The 22,541-nt window shown below is 37.8% G+C and overlaps 1 protein-coding gene across 1 annotated transcript in view; it reads right to left on the reverse strand.

Moving 5' to 3' along the window:
* PRIM2 (DNA primase subunit 2) overlaps window positions 1–22,541 on the reverse strand; it is a 320,402-nt gene that overhangs the window by 101,100 nt on the left and 196,761 nt on the right. Inside the window, 2 exon segments of the mRNA XM_021691946.2 lie at window positions 3,760–3,945; window positions 9,243–9,315. Coding sequence (XP_021547621.2) covers window positions 3,760–3,945; window positions 9,243–9,315 — 259 coding nt within the window.

Genomic DNA, 22,541 nt, shown 5'->3' on the forward strand with positions numbered 1-22,541 from the left:
ATCCTGGGACTCCAGGATCATGACCTGAGCCGAAGGCAGTCGCTTAACCAACTGAGCCACCCAGGCGCCCCCACAACACATTTCTTGCACTGTCAGGAAATAAGCTATTCAACAGACGTGATTGTTCCAAATCGCTCCTGGGTTTTAACACCAAAATCGTTCATCGGAGCACTACAAAAAATGCCTACCATACTTCGTTCAAATTCATTCTCTGTAAACAGTATTTTAAGCCATGAATTTTCTACACTTCTTAAAAGGAGTATTTTTAATAATTGTATGTGTCACTTCATAAATAGGTATAGTAATTAAACTGAAAACACTATATTAATAAACTAAGGGATACTAAATGACATTTCCTTGCAAAAATACGTAAGAGAAGATATAATTGAGAAGAACATGAACATTTATTTACAAATACAGACTTTAGAGGCGCCTGGATGCCTCAGTTGGTTAAGCATCTACCTCTGGCACAGGTCATGATCTCAGAGTCCTAGGATCGAACCCCATGGAGCCCTGCATCAAGCCCCGCATCAGGCTCCCTGCTCAGTGGGGAGTCTGCTTCTCCCTCTCTCCCCCTGCTCGTGCTCTCTCTCTTGCTCACTTGCTCACTCTCTCTCTCAAACTAATAAAATCTTTTTAAAAATCACAAATACAGACTCTAACAGAACACAAGACAGACACAGTAAATTATAAGTGTAACTTAAAATCTTCAGTCAAAATAATATATTTGCAGTAATCAATAATAAGCTAATGAAAATATAGACTGCAATATTTTATACAGAAAGGTAAAAATTATTTATTTTCTTTTGTGCTAATTTTTGAGGAAACTACTTTTATATTGCAAAATAAAAAGCCCATTTAAAATTTTTTCAAACACACAGGTTTGAAAACAAATACTTAGGACATTGATACATAGGCCATCCCAGATATACATAAAACAAGGTGGTCAGTGAACAGGTGCACAAGACAAGCGCCTAGCACTCAAGAGTAAGCTTCCCCTTCTCTCACTTCCCTCTTCCCCTCTTAGTTTACAGCACAAACCAAGCTAAAATGCTAGCTGAACTTCTCTTTCCACTCCAAAACCATGGCCTAACTTTCTCCACAGCTCATAAACATTTAACTACTGTGACAGTAATTTTATGTATCAATTTGATTGGGCCACAGGGTGCCCAGACATCTGGTCAAACATTATCCTGGGTGTGTCTGTGAGGGTGTTTCCAGATTAGATTAACATCTGAATTGGTACACTGAGTAAAGCAGATTGCCCTCCCCAAGGTCAGTGGTCCTCATCCAATCCTTTGAAGGCCTGAATAAAACAAAAAGGCTGACAGACCCTCCTGTGAGTAAGACAGAATTTTCTCTCACCTGACTATTTTGAGCTGGGACATGGGTTCTTCCTGCCTTCAGACTCAAACTGAAACATTGGTTCTGCCTGTGTCTCCAGCCTGCCAGTCTTCCAACTGCGACTATACTATCAGTTCTACCGTTGTCTCCAGGAGACTGACCACAGATCTGGAGACTTGTCAGCTTCCAAAATCACATGAGCCATTAGATATAATAAATATCTTTTCCTCCTTCCCTCTCTCTCTCCCTCTCTTGATTCTGTTTCTCTGGAGAACCCTAATACATCTGCCTACTTAGTACACCAAATTCCTGCTAAAAAAAATCAAAAAATATTTTAAAGTAATAATACATAATGATGCCGGTGACAGAGCAAGATTGTCATAAAGCTTGATGACAGTCTAATTTAAAACCTTTTCAAACAGTCCCTTCATATAACATACATCAAAACTTCAAAGCTGTGTATAGGTTTTCACCAGGTAAATTTATTCCCTGGTGAATATATACAGAGGATATAATCAGAACTATAATCAAAGATTTATGTGCTCAGGATATTGGTTGCGATAACATTTATGACAGAGTCAAACAGACACAATGAAATGCTCAGTAACAGGGGAATGATTAAACAAATTATAACTTTCTAAATATATGTTGTCATGCAACTAATCCAGATGATATTTTCAAAAAATTACTCTATAATCTGCAGAAATTAACATAATAAAATGCTAACTTTTAAAATGGGGGGAAAACCCCACAATGATCTAGCTAGCTATCTACACTAGAGAGAAAGGCTAAAGTGTGACAAGGCATTATTTCTGAATGGGGAAACGGCAAGTAAAATTTTCTGTATTTTTCACATTTTTTGTAATCAAAATATGTTACCTTTAAAAGAAAAGAAATACAATAGAGGTCTAAGGAATATTATCCAAAATTGTGTTTAAAGAAAATTATCAAATGATAAATATAAGATTCTATGGATAATTATCAATAAAGACAATTTAACAAATCTATAAAAATTATAAGAGCTTTTTGTAATATATTATAAAAGAATCTGAACTTTTAAAAAAATACAAAACTAGCAATGTGTTATAAACTGAATTGTATCCTCCTAAGATTCATGTGTTGAAGCCCTAACAACCAATGTGACTATCTTTGGAGACACGGCATTTGAAAAGGTAATTAAGAGAGAGAGGCAAACCAAAAAGCAGACTCTTAACTACAGGGAACAAACTGATGGCTACCAGAGCGGGAATGGGTGGGGGGATGGGTGAAATAGGAGATGGGAATGAAGGAGTGCACTTGTTGTGATGAGCACAAGGTGATGTATAAAGTGTTGAGTCACTATATTGTACACCTGAGACAAATATTACACTGTATGTTAACTGAAATTTAAATAAAAACTTTAAAAAAATAAAAATAAGGAGGTAATTAAGGTTACATAAAGTCATAAGGGTGGTACTCTAACCCAGTATGACTGGTGTCCTCATAAGAAGAGGAAGAAATATCAGAGAAGTGAACACACAGAGAAAGGGCCACATGAGAACAGAGAGAGAAGGGAGCTATCTGGAAGCCAAGCAAAGAGGCTTCAGGAGAAACCAAATCTGCCAACACCTTGATCGGAGACTTCAGGTTTCAGAACTGTGAAAAAATAAGTTCCTGTTGTTTAAGGTGCTCAGTCTGTGGTATTTTGTTATAGGAGCTCTAGCAAACTAAAGAAGACATAATAAAGTGTCATTATAAAATTTAGTTGGTAAATATTCTTTGTTCTATAATTTATCTTTTCTAGGAAGAAGCAAACCAAGAAATAAGCATTAAGTAACTTGATTCACGGCACAGAAGGGACAAAAAACCGTATTTCCAAAATAAAATGTTACTAGCTAGTACCACTACAGAGAAATAAGGAATAGGGAGTGGGAATCTGAGTACTATGAATAGACGGAAAAACAGCTCTCGGGTTTCTAGTGATAAATGGTCTGCCTAAAAATGCTCAATGACAGAATCTGCATAACACAATACAAAACATCTAAAATTGTTTTGTTTTCAATATCTCCTAGTCCTGAAAATAACATTATATATGTATGTATGTTATCTCTACACATATTACATTCCTACAGAAATAAAACTCAGAACACAATTTCAGTCCTATAATGACACCTGGCAGTATAACTACAAAGCATTACTCAACATCTTACATTGCTGGTTCAATCTTATCCTTCGAATTACACTTTCTCAATCTTCTGTTTAGCATCTATTAGATTAATACATGAGTTTCTTTTTACCTGAATGAAATTGTAGACCCATTTATTTTTTAGAATTTTCAACTACATTTCAGAGGTATATTTTAAAAATAGACCAAGAGACCTTTAGTTTCCAAACCAAATTAAAATTTCAGTTACTGCTCTGATTTTTCAAAATTACCTTGTCTGGATCCATCTTTCCTCTGATAAATTCTTGCTTCCAGAACTGCAATGCCTGTTCCAATGTTAAACCAATGCCCTTCAGGAAGAGGCCATACTGCATCCGGCCTCCATGACGAAGATGGTGATTTTCCCGCAAGGCTTTATGTAACTGACGCATGCAAGGTGGGAAGGATTTGGTAGAAAGCTACAAGAGAAAAGAGTTTTTTGTTATGTGGAAGATTTACCAGGTCGCTCACATTATCTGTTGCAAATCCAATCTAATATGCAAGTTGTATATTCAGTCTTACTAGAATACAAACAATCTATAAGGAGGCATTACCTACTACAATTACAAATTGTTCTCTTAATATGTTTATACTGATTACACGTTGAGATGATAGTATTTTGGATATACTGGGTTGAATAAAATATATTACTAAAATGTATTTCACCTATTTATTTTTAAATTTTAATTAAACTTTTTCTTTTGATTTAACTATAGATTCACATGCAGTTGTAAGAAAATAATACAAAGGGATATCATGCACCCAGGTTCCCCCAGAGGTAATACCTTGTAAAAATATTATCACAACCAAGAAACTGACACTGATACAATCCACTAGTCTTAGAGCACCTCACCCCCCACTATTCTCTAACACCTGGCAACCACTAATCTGTTCTTCATCTCTATAATTTTGTCAGTTCAAGAGTGTTAGTATAAATTGAATTGTAATGTTTTTTTGTTTTGTTTTGTTTTAAAGATTTTATTTATTTATTTGTCAGAGAGATAGAGAGCACAAGCAGGGGGAGTAGCAGGAAGAGGGAGAGGGAGAAGCAGGCTCCCCGCTGAGCAGGGAGCCCGATGTGGGACTCGATCCCAGGACCCTAGGATCATGACCTGAGTCAAAGGCAGTCACTTAACCGACTGAGCCACCCAGGTGCCCGAGTATATAATGTTTTAAGACTGGCTTTTTTATTCAGCATAATTCCCACAAAATTCATCTAAGTTGTTGCAGGTATCAATCATTCATTCCTTTTTTATTGCTGAATAATATTCCATGGTAGGGATGTACCACAATTTGCTTAGCTATTCACTTGTTAAAGGAGCTGGGTAGGGGCGCCTGGGTGGTCAGTCATTAAGCGTCTGCCTTCGGCTCAGGTCATGATCCCAGGGTCCTGGGATCGAGCCCCGCATCGGGCTCCTTGCTCAGTGGGAAGCCTGCTTCTCCCTCTGCCACTCCTCTGCTTGTGTTCCCTCTCTCGCTGTCAAATAAATAAATAAAATCTTAAAAAAAAAAAAAAAAAAAGGAGCTGGGTTGCTTTGAGCTCGGGGCTATTCCAAATAAATGAATGTACAGGTTTTTGTGTGAATATGAAATTTTCATTTCCCTGGGATAAATGTGCAAAAATACAATTGCTGAATCACAGATGAACTTTTAGAATAATCTAAATACAAAGTAGAATACAAAAATAAGAGAAATGGTTCTCAAAAGGTGAGTTCAAATAAATGTGTTAAAGAAATCAATAGTGAAAAGAAAAACTTTTTCATTTACGGTTTCAGCTGCATTCTCCCCACTTCCTCAGTATCTTTCTCCCAAGACTTAAATTCTCACCCCCTCAAGTATCCCTTGGCAAGTTCAGCTTTGCCAAAGCGGGAACAGGGCTCATTTTGCTTGCCTTTGCTGCCCCCTGTAGAGGACATCCAGTGTCTTTAACCTCTCGTATAACAACTTCGAAATTCTTCCATCTCCAACCTAGCCCAGTCAGGCCTCTACTGGGCCAGGACTACTGTTTTCATGCCTTCCTTCTTGTTCCTTCATACTATTACGGTGAATTATTTTTCTTAAACTTTGTTCCAATCCAAAAACACCAATGAAATTTAATATCCTTAGTAAGAACATGCAAGTTTCTGTCAATGTCTGTAACTAACTACTTTTCAACTATATGTAACAGAACAAACAGGTTTGGGAAATAAGAAGATGAATAACATGTAATTTTCCCCTTTAAGTCACTTAAGTGAAATAAAAGGAAACAGTCCCTACTATAGAAGTTAACTCACATAAATCAGTTATAATGGGAGCTTTAACAAAGGCATAAATCAAGTGCTATGGAAGCACTGTGACAGGGAGGGGTAAAAAAGCCCAGTATGCTATTATACCAATATAAACCCTTTGCTCCAGCCAACTGGATTATTCCATGATCACACAATCATGCTTTATACCTTCTCACTTTTGCCACTCCATCGACCCTGCCTGGGATACAACCCCTCCTATTCCCCATGCCATCTAATCAAAGCCAAGCCATTTGTCAAGACCCAGTTCAACTTCAGCTTCTTTTGGCGCAATTCCTTGAATACTTTTTACTCATTCAATCACTAAATATCTACTGAACACTACTCTGTGTACAGCTTTTGGAAACTAGCAGTGAACAAAGAACTTACATTCTAATGGGAGAAGATATACAATTAACACAGACATAAATAAAGGTAACATCTAATTCCAAAAGCTCCAGAAATAAATAAGAGTTATGGGATTAAGGATAAATAGGAGAGGAATACTTTAATTTAGGTAGCCAGTAAAGCCTCTCTGAGGTGTTGGCATTGCACGAAGATGTATCTTTTAAGGAGGATCCTAGTCAAATGAGATCCAGGAATACTGTTCCGGGTAAAGGAAACAAAAGCAAAGCCCTTGAGAGGCAATGAACATGGTGTGCTCAAGAGACAGCAAGAAGGTCCAAGTGGCTGGAATATGTGAGCAGACCAGAACAGAGAAGAAGAAGTTAGAATCATGAGTGCACATGGCATTATAGGCCCTAGTTGTGAGTTTGGGTTTTAGTCTAGATGTGATGGAAACTCAATAGAGGGTATGGATCAGAAGACTGACATGATCTGATAAACAAAGAGAACTCTGGCTGTTGTATAGTGAACAGGCTATATATAGAGAAGCAAGGAAGATACTCAAAAGAGACTTTAGAAGAAGTCGAAATAATGGAAATGGAAAACATAGGGTCTAGGGTTGGCAACAACGGGATAGAAAAAGAGTTGTGGATACTGAACCGACAAAGGAATTATAAGACCAGGGTAGGGATGAATTACCAACATGGATACTGCAGAGGCCAGGAACAGTAACAGAGTAGTGCTAGTGCAGGAGACCATGCCAGGGTGCTAGAGTCACCAGTGGATGAAGGCAGGAGGTGGGGGCACCGGCAACAAGGATAACTATCAGATGGTATAATGGGATTACAGGGCTTTAAAGGAGCTGGAGCTCTGCCAAAAGAATGCAGAGAAATGATTTGAAAATGGTAATATGGACCAAGGAAGACATTCATCTCATACCAAATTAAGATGGGGGAGGGACGGGGGAGGGGAGACAGCCTCTACTTGAGAGGGCCACAAGAGAAACAGTGTCACTGAGGGAGCCAGATTTCAGTTAGAAGAAAAATCTTAAAAAAAAAAAATTTTTTTTTTTTTTTTGAAGAAACTGAGGATATCAAGGCATATGCTAATGAAGGAGGCACTACAGTTAGGAAGAGGTCAGATAAAGATGTATCTTTATCAATTTAGCACAGGGTCTCACACAGAGACCTACAGATAGGATCATCATAGCAACTTAAGATAATTTATCATTACATTGCTTATTTATTATTTACTATATTGTCTACCTCCCTCAAGTAAGGTCCATGAAGGTAGAGGAATTTTCTGTTTTATTCACCTCTGTATCCACAGCACAGTGGCTAGTACATAATTGATGGGTTCAATATATATTCAGTAAATGAATTAATGATTATATTTCCGTCTTCCCACAGTATCCACTGAAGTTATAGTTGCTTATGAATGGGAAAACATCTTGATAGAATTAGGAACAGAATTAACTTCTAACCATTCATATAATATAAACACAAATCCTATGGCAGGGAGAAAGTATTAGAGATAACTGTTTGAGAAAAGTAAAGGATGGGGCATCCTCAAGAACAAATTCAATTCAACTATACAAAGTGGGCAATCCTATTGTTATTTCTAAGCATATTAACAGCAAGTACTTGATTATAATTTTTCCAAACAGGAAGACAACCCATTCATTCTGGTCTCTAAAAACTCCTGGTCTCTCCCTACTCACCTTATTCTTGTTTCTAAGCATTAAAATGTCAGTGTATTTTTAATTTATTGTAAATAATTTGGTAACTGTCTAAACAAAGATTATTTATGGCTGGTGTAGTTTCCCTTTTTGGGACAGAGCAGAAATTCTACAATGCATTAAAGAGAAACTCTATAAATTATAGTAAAGTATGCTACTCTTTCCTTCTACTACAGAACAACAAAGCGAAGTTGAAATGAGCTGTCCATTAATCTAGTGGCAACACAAGCAAAGAGCCTATACTTAGTGTCATGAAATAAACTATAATCTCCCAAAATTCATATGTTGAAGTCTTAACCCCCAAGACCTCAGAATGTGACTGTAGTTGGAGGTGGGGTCTTTAAAGAGGTAATTAAAGTTAAATGAGGTCATAGGGGTGGGGCCCTAGTCCAATGTGACTGGTGTCTTAGGAAGAGGAAGAGACACCAGGGATGCACGAGCATACTGGAAAGACCACGGGAGAACACAGGAGAAGATGGCCATCTAAAAGCCAAGGAAAGAGGCCTCAGATGTGCCAACACCTTCATGTCAGAATACTAGCCTCCAGACCTGTGTGAAAATAAATTTCTGCTTTCGAAGGCATCAGTCTGTAGTATTTTGTTATGGCAGTCCTAGCAAATTGATACACATAGTATTTTCCATTTCTCCTTTTCTCAATGTGTAAGGTTGGTAGGTAGGTAGGTGGGTAGGTAGATAGGTGGGCATTCATTCATTCATTCATTCACTCACTCACTCATTCAACCAATTTATTTTAAAGTTTATATATTTAAGTAATGTCTGCACCCAATGTGGGGCTTAAACTCATGACCCTGAGATCAAGAGTCACATGCTCTTCCAACTGAGCCAGCCAGGTGCCCCTCAATGTATAAAGTATTTAAATATAAACGCACAAACACTATTTAGCTATCATCAATTAAAATAATTCCCCTTTGAAATAACTGATTAAATTCTGTTTATCAGGGGCACCTGTGTGGCTCCGTCAGTTAAGCATCTGACTCTTGGTTTCAGCTCAGGTCATGATCTCAGGGTCGTGAGATCAAGCCCCCCCATCAGCTCTACACTGGGCTTGGAGAGCCTGCTTCAGATTTTCACTCTGCCTCTCCCTCTGCCCCTCCCATGCTTCCCCCTCTTAAAAAAAAAAAAAATCTGTTTATCAGAATACCAATAATTTTCTGATTAAGTTTGGTTTTCCTATGACTAAAAAAAATAAATAAATATGTATAGCACATAGGATCTCCTTTAAAAATGGTTAGCAAGCAATGAAATGACAATCTCTCCCATCTTCTCACCCCAAAATAATCTCTGAAGAAAAATCTGTGCTTCCTCATTGACAAAGGTCTAAGTTTTATTAAAAGGATGCAATGCTTACCGAATCAATCTGGTCTAAAGAAATCTTCCCAGCATTCTTCTGTGTGCTGTAATCTTGACCAGTGTAAGAATGACTAAAATAAAAAGAAGAAAACATTAAAATAGGATTTGTACAATATATTTTAATCACTTCAAAGGAAATTTATTCTGATACAGATTAAAATCACAGTAAGACATTTTACATATAAATCTTAGCAGAAACATAGCCAAGTGTTTTAGAGGTATTTAATAGAATATATTTAAATAACTTACCCAAAAATAATACAAAAATACAGTGACTGTCTGGATCTCCTGATTCCCAGCGTAACATTCCATTTCTTAGAAGCATAATGCAAACTGTTGCTAAAGTTCAAATCTCTACTACTGATCCCTTATTAACAGCATGGCAGCACAGCAAAAAATAAACTGGAGCTTAAATGAGGAACCATCACTTACTAGCATAGGTCCTTCAGCAAGCTCTGCAGACTCTCTATATCCCAAGTTCCTTATCTGTCAAATGGAGCAATAATACCTGTTTTGCAGTGTTGACAGGAAGTCTAAACTGAAATAATTTCTTTTTTTTTTTTTTAAAGATTTTATTTATTTATATGACAGAGAGAGACAGCGAGAACAGGAACACAAGCAGGGGGAGTGGGAGAGGGAGAAGCAGGCTTCCCGCTGAGCAGGGAGCCCGATGTGGGACTCGATCCCAGGACCCTGGGATCATGACCTGAGCCGAAGGCAGACACTTAACGACTGAGCCACCCAGGCGCCCTCTTTTTCTTTTTTAAGATTATTTGGGAGAGAGCGAGCACATGTGCACACAGGGGAGGGGCAGAAGGAGAAAGTGAGTCTCAAGCAGACTCTGCCCTGAGCACAGAGCCCAACTCAGGGCTGGATCTCATGACCTTGAGATCATGATCTGAGCCAAAATCAAGAGTCCAACGTTTAACCAAGTGCGCCATCCAGGCACCCCGAACTAATTTCTGTTCAATGACCTGACATGTGGTAATCACTGTTTATTTAAACAAGTAATATCTGAATAGCACTTTACAAGGGTAAAGAGTCCTTATCTATATCCTCTAATTACATCCTCATGACAACCCTGAGAGAGTTTTTATTTTACATTTGACAAATGAGGAAATGGAGGCTCAGAGGAGTTAGAAACTTGTTAGATCAGAAAGCATGTCAGCAGCGCAGTAGGAACTCAAACTTTTAATTCTCCCTTCCCTGTTGCTTCACTATACCATGCCATCCTCTTCCCTCAATATATTTCCTGCATTATTTACAAATTAGGAAATACAAGGTGGTATATACTATCTAAAGCCATCTACCATTGTAAATTATCAGTTCCTTGACAAAATGCCCAACTCCATCAACCCTGATTCAGATGCAGACATTCAGGTATGACATAACGAAAAACAGCTGCTAGATTACATAGAAAACCACAATCAAACCAAGGTTTATGTAGATCCACAACTAAAGGAAAATTCTGGAGTAAAGCATCATTACCATCATAAAGAATTCCAGACTCTCTGCTTAATACCTGCTCAGTACAGATTCTTGCTGAACAATACACACACTCAAGATGCTCTTTAGAAAGGCTACAGTTCTTGCAATCAGTCCATCTGCTGATTAAACAATGGGTATGAATTATGAAGCAAAACTAGAGTATATCTTGGGATGCTGCAGCCACTGGTTAGGAGATTGTTCAAAATGTAGATTTTTCCCTCCCGAGAGTCCTCCCTCCATGGGCTAAGAATGGCCCGAGAATTACTCTGAGAGCATGATGAACAGAACGCCAAAGAGTAGTACAGAATGATCCTACGCCCCAAAACATATCTTCTTGCCTTTGCTTTTCTCCCTTCACATACTTCTGACATATTTCTGACAATTAATGTATCACTGGATTCCATCCATTCTGTTTATCATAGTAGCAGCATGGCATACAAAACTCATGCTAAATTAAGCCAACAGTTGTCATTTAGTGTAAGTATTTTGCATTTTAATACAGAGTCTAACCAGAGACTTGTTTCAGCGGAATCCCTAGAACAAAGACATCTTACAGTAGAGCAAAGACGCAGCATGAGACAATGAAAATAGCAGTAGGCTAGAATCTGAAGATCTGTTCTTGTTTTTGTTTTTGAATCACTGGTTTGGCAAACTGAGGCAAGTCATTTACCTGTCCTGATTTGCACTAGCCTCATTTGTAAACTGGAATTAATGATGCCAGCCCTGCCTAACTGACAGAAATGCTGGAGAAATGAAACGATACATTCAAAGTGCTAAAGAAAATCAGTAAATCATATCCCAGTCCACAGAGCAACTGTAGTCTTGGCCAGGAAGTACAAAAAAGACAGGACGGGAAACGAGGCAGCAGGGTCCTGCGGAGGAGCCATCACCGCTGTGAAGGACTAGGCCACTCTGCTGACCCTCTGCTGACCCAGCTTCTCGGGCTACAGATTGATCACAATCATCTAAAGGTATTGTTTAGATCAAAAAGGTTAACAAATACAAATGTCCTCTATAAATAGTAACAGGATGTACAAACATGAGTATAGTTATTGAGTACACAGAGCCAAATGATATACTATACCACAGGAAAGGTTTTCTTGGTCCAGATTATTGCAGGACACTTAGTACAAAGAGAAGACATTTAAGAGGACACATACACTTGCTTGAATGGCACTATAAAATGCCCGTCCCTCAATACTTTGATGGGCTATGCAAAAGAGCTAAATTCCAAGTGGGGGGGGGGGGGAGTTAAAGAGAATGGTAGCGATGATTAATGCAAAGGCCTACTGTAGGATATAAATAACTAGACAGAATATAAGGAAACTGTATATAGACAATCATACTTCTAAAAATATTATTAATAGAGAGATGGCCACCAGCCAACCCAGTAAGGGCAAGCATGAAACCCATGGGAGGAAAAATGATGCAAATGAAGATGTTAAGCATCAGAATTAGGACTGAGATTTCTCCTCTGCTCATTCATGACCAGAAGGGGCAACCTATGTCTCGGTTAGGGAGTTGGTACATCACAGCTATTTAATACATGTTTGAACTAGGAGTGGACAGATGAAACTGAGGTGGCAGGAATTCTCAGATACAATACAAAGAAGGCAAATCACGAGAAGCATTGTATTCAACACCATGTAAGCAATAAAGAATTATGAAAAGATTTTAGGCAAGAATTTATATAAGTATTTACACTTGAGAAAGCAAGCAGTGTGGAGAATGACTAAAAAGGGTAGGGACTAGGCAAGAGCAAGTCAGTCGGAAGAATATTGCAATATTACAGGCAAGAAAGGATGAGAGGCTGAAGTAAAGGAGTGGCAACAGGTGGAGAAAGGAAGGCAAAGAAAGAAGAAAAAGAAACAAATAATGCCACCGTAACGAATAAAAATCCTTAAGAACAATTCACATTAGCCCATGAAACTGGATCTTTGGCTTTTACTTGAAGTGTCAAGGGACATTACTAAATGAGACTCCTCTAAGGGTCCCCAGGAAAGGTGAGGCACCTTTCTACCACATTCAATGCTCATGTCAGCTTTATATCATCCTACTTCCAAATGAATGCAGCTGCTACACGAATGAACAAAAATATAAATAATGAACTGTCAAAATATATTATTTTCATGATTTAAAAAAATAGATCAATTTTATAAACACTTTTGAATCACTGTATTGGGGAAACACAGGAATAGTAATTTTTAACAACAAAAACAATTTCCAATTGGTTTGAGGTACGTGCACGCAGACGTGCGCACACACACACAACAGAAAATTTTCTATTTTAAATAATCACGGCTTTATTGTGAGAAACACTGTCACTTATGTACAATTTTCAACAAAGGGGATTAAGTAGGCATGAAAGCTTTCCTGTTTCTAAGCTTTCATAAAAGAATAAATTAAGATGTACCACAAATACCTTTTTTTTTTCAATACAGCCAACCAAAACATTTTAACGGGCCACAAAATTCAAATTATGTCACTAGTAACTATTTTGTGAAATATAAAGCAAAACTTCTGATCAGAGAATCTTGAAAAATCAAGATTTGACTTAATTCTTGGTGGTAAGGGAGTAGGAATTGCAGTGATTTCCCTGCATCTTCCATGTATAATTTATCTTTTATTTGCTACAGTATCAAATCAAAGACACTAAGGGTGAAATGTTACAGTTTTCTCAAGTTACCAAAAAGCCAGTAGTGAAAACAATAAAGATGTGATTCAATGAGTATTCAATTACGTTAGAACACTATCTGAACACATTCAGTTGTATAAGGATATAGTGCACTTCTCCTGAAATGTAACAATTACTACACTATACTTGCAAAATAAACTTCACTACCCAGCAGAACCACGTGAACGGATAAAACCCAATGACAAAGTTTAGTTTTTATCAGACTCTCTGTAACAGACTTCTTCCACATCCCAGTCGTTGTCCTCATCGAATTCTAATTACCAAAAACGAAACAAAAACTCAAACAAAAAAAACCCCAAAACTTTTAAGAGTCCCTTTAGCCACTCAATCATTTATTAAGGATTTCTGTGACCGAGGAAGAGTCAAAAAGTAGTAAAGGATCCAGAGATGATCTAGAAAGTACAATGTGATGAGTGCCACAACACGCTCAAAACAGACGTTCCTGAAGCCTGCAGAAAACAGGTCTCTTGTAAAAGAAGGGTAGGAAGAGAAATAAGCAGTGTGCAGCAGATAAAGCTTCTTGAGCAATGAAATGGCACTGACAGAGTTCTGTGCGTTGGAAACACAGACCTGAGCAACCAGGAAGGAAGGCTGAGATGAGAGGAAGACAATTGTGAGAATGAGAGATTGCAGAATAAGTGGAAGAGCAGGAAATTATAGTCAGAAAATAATCTGGGGGGCACCTGGGTGGCTCAGTCGGTTAAGCATCTGCCTTCGGCTCAGGTCATGATCCCAGAGTCCTGGAATCGAGTCCCACATCGGGCTCCTTGCTCAGCACGGAGCCTGCCTCTCCCTCTGCCTGCCACTCCCCCTGCTTGTGCTGCTCGCTCTCGTGCTCTCTCTGACAAATAAATAAATAAAATCTTTTAAAAAATAGTAATTTGAGTTTGGAGACTTAGAAGTAGGATGTCATGACCACAGAAAAGGCAAAGGCCTAGTCGTTTTAGTATTTTTATCATTTGCATGCAGTTTAACATTTTATATGCATTAAACCATCCTTAAATTTTGACCAAGTTCATAGATGTATGTGATGTGAATTTATTAAGGTTCTTGGAGGGTTTTAAAAGCAAGCATGTGATAAGGAGGTGGCATTTTGGACTAAAAAGAAAGTCTATTTTTCTCAGGATCTGGAGGGTGAGTCGATGGGCAAGCAGAAAGAGATAAGTAAAGCCAAGGAAATTTCTAAAACAGTTTATAGATGAGGAAGTTGGGTCATGTGGTAGAAAAGACAAGCAGAGGCAAAGCAGGAAAAAAAAACCTGAAATTGGGTAGGTAGGTCCTATAATGTAGGTCTCTGAACAAAAACCATTACAATTAAAAGCAAACTTTAAATCTTATCTCTGTTTCTAATAACATAGTGCTAAATCACCGCTGTAATGAAAATTCGAGGCTTTGTCAAGTTTAAACCTTTAAAAACCTAAACACTCGCAAATTAGTGTTTTTCTAAGAAAAGAGAATTTTACAATTGTGTGTAACAATCCCCTTACTTACACAAAAGTGATTGTCCTTATTTTGTTTGGTTTGAGGTGATGGTGTTATCTCATCTCTATAATAAGAGAACTAATGGTACACAAAATATACAAAAGCATCTTCTTACTGTATCATTTGTTCAATAAATTTACATGCAACTTTTTTTTTAAAGATTTTATTTATTTATTTAAGAGAGGGAGAGAGAGAGAGAGAGAGGAGGGAGGGACACAGGGAGAGGGACAAGCAGACTCCACGCTGAGCATAAGTCTGATGTGAGGCTCAATGCCATGACCCTTAGATCATGACCTGAGCTCAAATCAAGAGTCAAATGCTTAACCAACTGAGCCACCCACGCACCCCACATGCAACTTAATTAAAACTCAGTCACATTTGAGGAACTTTCCCCCCTCCACATTACCTTGCTCATTAAACAGTAAGAGGTAAGCACAGTTAGTTTTCCAATACAGATAAAAATCAGAGTAAATAGAAAATTATAAAGCTAACAGTTTCAAATAAATTAAAACCTGAAAAGTTGAAAAGTAAGCCTTTCAAAATATCCGTAATACATATTTATGCAACCAAATTTAAAATGATCCTATTTTAAATCAAATTCAATCAATCCAATGGTGGGGGGGTGTGGTGGAGGGATAACTGAGACAGGAAGGTATAATTAATCACATCAACACAGAACTGGAGTTTTCCCAAAACACTACTACACAACATCTAATTTACAGAATAAAAATACAGTGGATATACATATAGCTAAATCTGAAACAGATACATCTGCATACATCTGATCTGTGAGTCACAACTGAAAGGCAGAAACAACAGAAATTTAAGTCCTGTTCAATGCACCACAAATATCAATATGAGCACTTAGATACTCAACAGGGAACTGTTTTTGAGTGCTGAAACTGAGAGCTGAAAACAAAAAGAAAAAATTACATGAAAGTGGATTTGTGAGTCTCACTACAAGATTAGCTGGTTAAGAAAGGAAAAAAAAAAAAAACAGTCTTTTCATGCTGTGGTGTTGATCGTTAGGAGAAGACGGATCATCACACCTTGGCTCCAAAAGTGGTATTCACGAGCTCCACTACTGAGACATAAATGCCACAGGGGATAACTGACAAAATGAGAGGTCAAAAGCCAGCTTTTCCTGGGTGATCACTTCTCCAATCATTTTCTCCTTTTCTGACCAGGGATGAAAACTTGAGGGCGTAAACAAGGAGTCACAGAATAGTTACAACGCTTTAGGAATTAGCTCCAGCTCCTCTGCATTTGCATACATTTTCCAGGTCCAATTTGTCCAAGCCAAACATGCAGGCAGAACAGAATAATAAGGGAGGAAGCAGAGTAGAGTGATGAAGATCACAGGTTTCAGAATCCACTAGTCATGGGCTTGCATACACTCACTATCTGTGTGACTTGGTAAACACCTTTTATTCTCTTTGTTTCCTCACTGGTAAACAGAGATCATAAAAGGGATCACAAAAGTACCTTTTTAAAAGGGCTTTTGTGAGGGTCAAATGAGATATCTTTAAACGAGTTTATCACAACATTTTTCACTCAAATTGTTATCATTATTGTCACAATCATCCAGGCCTAAATTTATTATATTTAAACATTTTGGTTATTGGTTTTTCTCTATTCTTAACAGTCACCAGTTTCTTCTCTTGAATATTGGAAGAAAATACACTTCTTTCCTACCTTCTTTATACTATCATATAAAATATTTAATCTTGAAGTAGGAGAATTTATTTTATTTTTTAAAGATTTTATTTATTTGACAGAGAGAGACACAGCGAGAGAGGGAACACAAGCAGGGGGAGTGGGAGAGGGAGAAGCAGGCTTCCCGCCGAGCAGAGAGCCCAATGCGGGGCTCGATCCCAGGACCCTGGGATCATGACCTGAGCCGAAGGCAGACACTTAACGACTGAGCCACCCAGGCGCCCAAAGTAGGAGAATTTAGATGTCCCTGAATAACCTCATGATCTGGAAAGTTTTGTCTACATTTACACTCTTAGAAAGTTTTCGAAGCATAAAAATTCAACCTTGAACAATGGAGATTTCAATGGAATCCAATCTTGTAGAGCTACACTGTCCAATATAGTAGCCATTTGCCAAAGGTAACTACTAAGCACTTGAAATGTAGCTTAGTCTGAATTAAGAGGTTAAATAAACATAAAGTATGCATGGGTTTCAAAGACTTAGTATGAAAAAATAATGTAAAACATTTCATTAAAAACTTTTCATATTAATTACATGCTGAAATGGTATTTTGGATATGAGTTAAGTAAGATATTATTAAAATTAATTTCACTTAGGTATTTTAAAATTTGGGAGTGCCTAGGTGGTTCAGCTGCTTAAGCATCCAACTCTTGATTTCAGCTCAGGTCATGATCTCAGGGTCTTGAGATCAAGCCCTGTGTCAGGCTCCACACTGGGCCTGGAGCCTGCTTAAAATTCTCTCTCTCTCCCTCTCTCTCTGCCCTCCCTAATAAATACATAAATACAGACATATATACATAAAATCACATATGAAGCTTACATTTGGTTCATGTGGCCCTCATGTTTTTACTGGATAGTACTGTGACACAGTGAGGAGGAGGGCATAACAACATGAGGCAATCAAATGATTCTCTTGGGGACTAGGCATACCTGTATAATAACCAACTGACTTACCGTGACTTCAAGTTAAGATTGGTCTCTGCTTGTCATAAGCAGAATATAAACTGCAATTGGGCCCACTAACGGAAGCGTCTCAAGTCTATTGCAAATGTTTGTTTTCACATTTCACTTAGGAATCAGGTTTTTAAACTTCAGCCACAGTTTGCCACCTATAATATTAGGAAGGCAATCTTGAATTCTGATTAGTTTGGAGGTAACCTGAAACGTTACTTTGGGGAAGAATAACAACAACAACAAAAACCTGTGACACATTTCTATTTGGGAGTTTTGGGGGCTGCCTGCCCACTTCCACACCTAATTATAATTGTGCATTCTCCTCTCATTTGTAGAAGCCACGCATGATAGGTGGGACAGGAATATGGATGACGGCAGAACCCTGGGCCAGACTGGAGAGAACTCCTCTCCCGTCCTCAAGGAATGTCTCTCGGCCCTCCTTCCCCAACAACAGACGAAGACTCCGAGGGTCAGAAAACAACAGCATCTCCCTCTCCCACTCCCCCTGCTTGTGCTCCCTCTCTCGCTGTGTCTCTGTCAAATAAATAAAATCTTTAAAAAATAAAATAAATTCTCCTACTTCAAGATTTCCTTTCTTTGTCAAGCAGTTCCCAGTACTCTTGAACCCAAAGAGGTTAACACTATTTACTTCCTTCTATCTGGCAGCCTATAGTTTATCCTATCTTAAAAACTGGTATAAAATAAAAAAGCAGTGAAGAATGCATCACAAGTAATCAAAACTGATCTCTGCATCAAGGAAACATATTTATTTGAACCATTAAGAAGCTAATACATCTTTCAAAATGAACTATAATCTCCTACATCATTCTATAAAAGCATACCAAGTTCCAATACAACCTTTTCACATAAAGCCAGGCGTGATCATGGCACAAATGGAAAAACAATTTCAGGGAAGAGGAAACAAAGGTTCTGTGTATCACCCATATATCCACTTTTGCAATCACAATTTTACCCACTTTGGACGTTGAAAAAAAATAGTCTGCCCACATAAGCTAGGCTATTCAGACATTTAGAGAGCACAGTCCCTGTAGTTTGAATTTGCTGGGTGGGGAAGATATCAAGGAAGATGAAGTTACAATCTATCATTTCCTGCTGTGAAGGCGATCAAAGGAAAATTCACTCAACAGCTGTCACCACCGAAATTGAAATGAGTTTCGTTTTACAAGCTAAATCCCTAGTAAATGGTATCCAACTTGTATTAGCCCAGGTGATTTTCCCTGCAGTTATTCCAAATGAGAACACAATCAATAAAATTCTGTATAAATTGAATGTAAATTATTGTTCCACAGGCATGAAGTTTACTCAATTTTACATTTTAAAAACTCCCAAAAAAACTACCAGCAGACAATACACAGTGTAACGATCTATATTTCTCTACAACTGAGAGAATCTCTGATTCCGAGAGACTCACATATCCAATAAAAATCAGAATCATACGGGTTCCTAAAATGGGTAAGAACTATACACAACACAACTTCTACTTTCATTTAGGTTGGCTTCATCCTTCCGTATTTTCCTATTTATTCCAATTTCTAAGCTGCAATAATCCAATTAACTGCAAAACAGCTGAAAGCTGCATCTCATTTCTCTATCAAAAATATCTCTACCTTACAAAAGTCAAAAGTCATTATACCCTAAAGACTATACCCTTAAAATGAGTGCATTTCACTGTATATAAATTACACCTCAATAAAACTGATTTAAAAAGTAAAACACATACAGCCTTTTAAGATACAAACTATAGCCCCATACAGGTATTTTCAATATACACATTTTTTAAGCAGAGGTGAGGGACAGAGGGAGAGGGGGAGAGAGGGAGAGAATCTCAAGCAGACTCCACACTGAGCACGGAGCCCAATGTGGGGCTCGATCTCACAACCCTGAGATCATGACCTGAGCCAAAATCAAGAGTCAGAGGCTTAACCAACTGAGCCACCCAGGCGCCCCTCAATATACACATCTAAAGCCCCCAATGATATCTCTATTTTCATAAGTAAATTTTTTACATTCCTTTACATTCTTAGTGTGTATTCTGGTAGTATAATGACCCCTTAAAGAGAAGCTGTTCTGATTTCGTGTTGACCTAGAATAGTCCAATGATCACAATAAAGAAAGGTTGCCTGAGAGAGTGGTAATGAAAAACTGAGGGATGGGAGGACCATGGAATAAAGTTCCAATGTCCAGCAGAATTAACACATTAAATAAATACAGTAAATTAATACATTAAATGAGAAGATGGGTATCTTCTCATTCCCTCACAAATAATTTACAGAGTGTAGAATGCTTCTGAGGTTGGCTGTCACAAGTTTATGGCATTCTAGGGTTACCTCTCATATCTGTTTCCTTTTTTTTTTTTTAAAGATTTTATTTATTTATTTGAGAGAGAGAATATGAGACAGAGAGCACGAGAGGGAAGAGGATCAGAGGGAGAAGCAGACCCCCCGCTGAGCAGGGAGCCCGATGTGGGACTCGATCCCGGGACTCCAGGATCATGACCTGAGCTGAAGGCAGTCGCTTAACCAACTGAGCCACCCAGGCGCCCCTCATATCTGTTTCCTAATAACAGTCGAGAACCAGGGACACAAGGCTTGGGGGGTTCTGGGAGGAACTGGAGAAAGATGAGATGAAGGGGACAGCTAATGAAGACTTAAACTAAAACTCACAGTCCAGAAGTCACATGCTTTCCCTATACCCTTCCTTGGTTTTGAACAGCCATTTATACTGGTTCATGAAGTTTAAAGCTTTCGTTTCATATATAAAAATAGAAAGGTACGTAATAGTTTTGGTTTCATTTTGTTTCATTTTTTAAATACACATTTTCAAAATCTGAATTTACTGGGGAGAAAAAAGGGGTTCCTCTTCTGAGGTCACGTTGAGGAACAGAAAGTACTCTCAGTCCTCCATGATTAGTTCCTGATTTCATGAGAGTCCCAAATCCCCAAAGGACAAAACCAGCCCTGAATTTCTGCAAAGGAAGAGTCTTTACCAGAATTCTTCCTTGGAAATGAGAGAAAAGCCACCAGCTTTTTGTCTCAACTACTATCTCATTCAGTCTCAACATTTAGTAGTGTTAAAAATAAGACAACAGGCCCAAAATGGAATCACTTACACTAAGCCCCACAACAGGAAACTAAGACTTAATTACAGTTTCAGCTCTCCCAGAAATGGAATCTTAGACCAGTCAGTCAGGAATCACCTAATCAGCACTAGTTAGGTAATCTGCCTGATAGACGCCTGCCATGCCCTAAAGGATAGTGACCTTGCAATAATCAAGCCTCGTTTTATCTAGTATAATTTCCTTGTTCCTACTCCCTTTTGCATATAGAGGTCTTTCATTCTGTACAGCTTCTTGAAGCTCGTTTCTATCTGTTGGATTGGATGCTGCCCAATTCACGAATCACTGAAAAAGCCAGTAAGTTCTTTAAAATTTATTCAGTTGAATTTTTAACAGTAGCTTTAAAAAACTAAATGAGAGGTAAAATTTTAAAACCTGAAAGTGTTTTCTCCCATTGATTCACTCATTCAAGTGTTTACTGAGGTCTTCTTTTGCCCGCCATTGTTCTAAGTGATGGAAAGATAACAGAAAACAAGCTCTCATGGAGCTTATGCTGCAGACAAATAAACATTAAACAAACAAATAAAAATGATCATTTCAGCTAGTGATGTTTCTGTGAAGAAAAAAGACTAAGGCAGTATCATAAAGCACTGGGGGGAGGGGCTTTAAATCAGGTGGTTAGGAGCAGACCTCTAGAAGATCTGAGAAGACATGCTCTTACACTCATTTGATGGATGTCCTCAGAAGCCTCCTTTAGATTGTATGTATGCAGTATGTCACAGACCAAGGTAGCTCAATTAAAATGGGGCACTGGGTGTTATACGCAAACAATGAATCATGGAACACTACATCACGAACTAATGATGTAATGTATGGTGATTAACATAATACAATTTTTAAAAAACCTTTTTTTATTCACTTTGTATTATCTTCTATGGAACTGCTTCCTAAATAGTAGTTATAAAACAACTGAGAGGGCATTAAACCTCTAGTGAGTCTCAGCAGTCTGTATTTCCTCACCCCAGTTTATCAAATTTTGTTTTGTAAATAAAACGGGATGGACCAGCACTGGTACAGAATACGTCCATCATTACAGAAAGTATGGCACTAAACAAATTACTTTTCAGCTGCTAATATATTACAGTTGCTACCACAATGCTTTCTTGGTCTTTTTAAGAAAGTTATTTCACATAACATCATCATCGTTTTGTACTTTGTTAGCACTTTATGCCTAACACAGTGTAAAATAACTAATTTTCTTTATTACTTAACTGGAGGACAATCAATGTTTTAAAGAAACCCACTAAGTGAAGAATAGGAAACTTAATAAATGCAGATAATAAAACTACTTGAAAAGCATAAGTAATCAAAATTTTGCTTTCCAGGAAGACTACCAGCATTCACAATTCAGAAATCCCTAAGGAACTATGGAGTCAGATGGTTAACAGAAACCTAAAACCTCTAGTTATAGATAAGCTGCAAGAATACTCTGCAAGGCTTACTTCCATGACACTATGTACTCCCACAGAATCCGTTACTTTACTATGCTAACAATCATTATGATTTATTGTAATTATTTTAGTTAAAATTCTTTAACTGTTTTCTGATCAACATTAAGCCCTATAAGAACAGAAGTAAATATGTATCCTTAGAACCCAGCACTATGTCTTACACCGAGAAGTTCCCTTAAAATATGTCAGATACAGGCTTCTATTCAGTTTTTCTTTAGTGTTTAAAATAAGATTGAGTTATAAAATCAAATTAAAGAAACAGTCCAGATGTGTACATAAAATGAAAAGTTATACTACTTTTTAAAGAACAAACTACGCTGATCTAAATGTTTTGCTGTCGACTGTGATCTTTAAAATAAATCCGTGATTTTGGAA

This window comes from Neomonachus schauinslandi, chromosome 8 (genome assembly GCF_002201575.2).
Source record: "Neomonachus schauinslandi chromosome 8, ASM220157v2, whole genome shotgun sequence".
Lineage (NCBI taxonomy): Eukaryota > Metazoa > Chordata > Mammalia > Carnivora > Phocidae > Neomonachus > Neomonachus schauinslandi.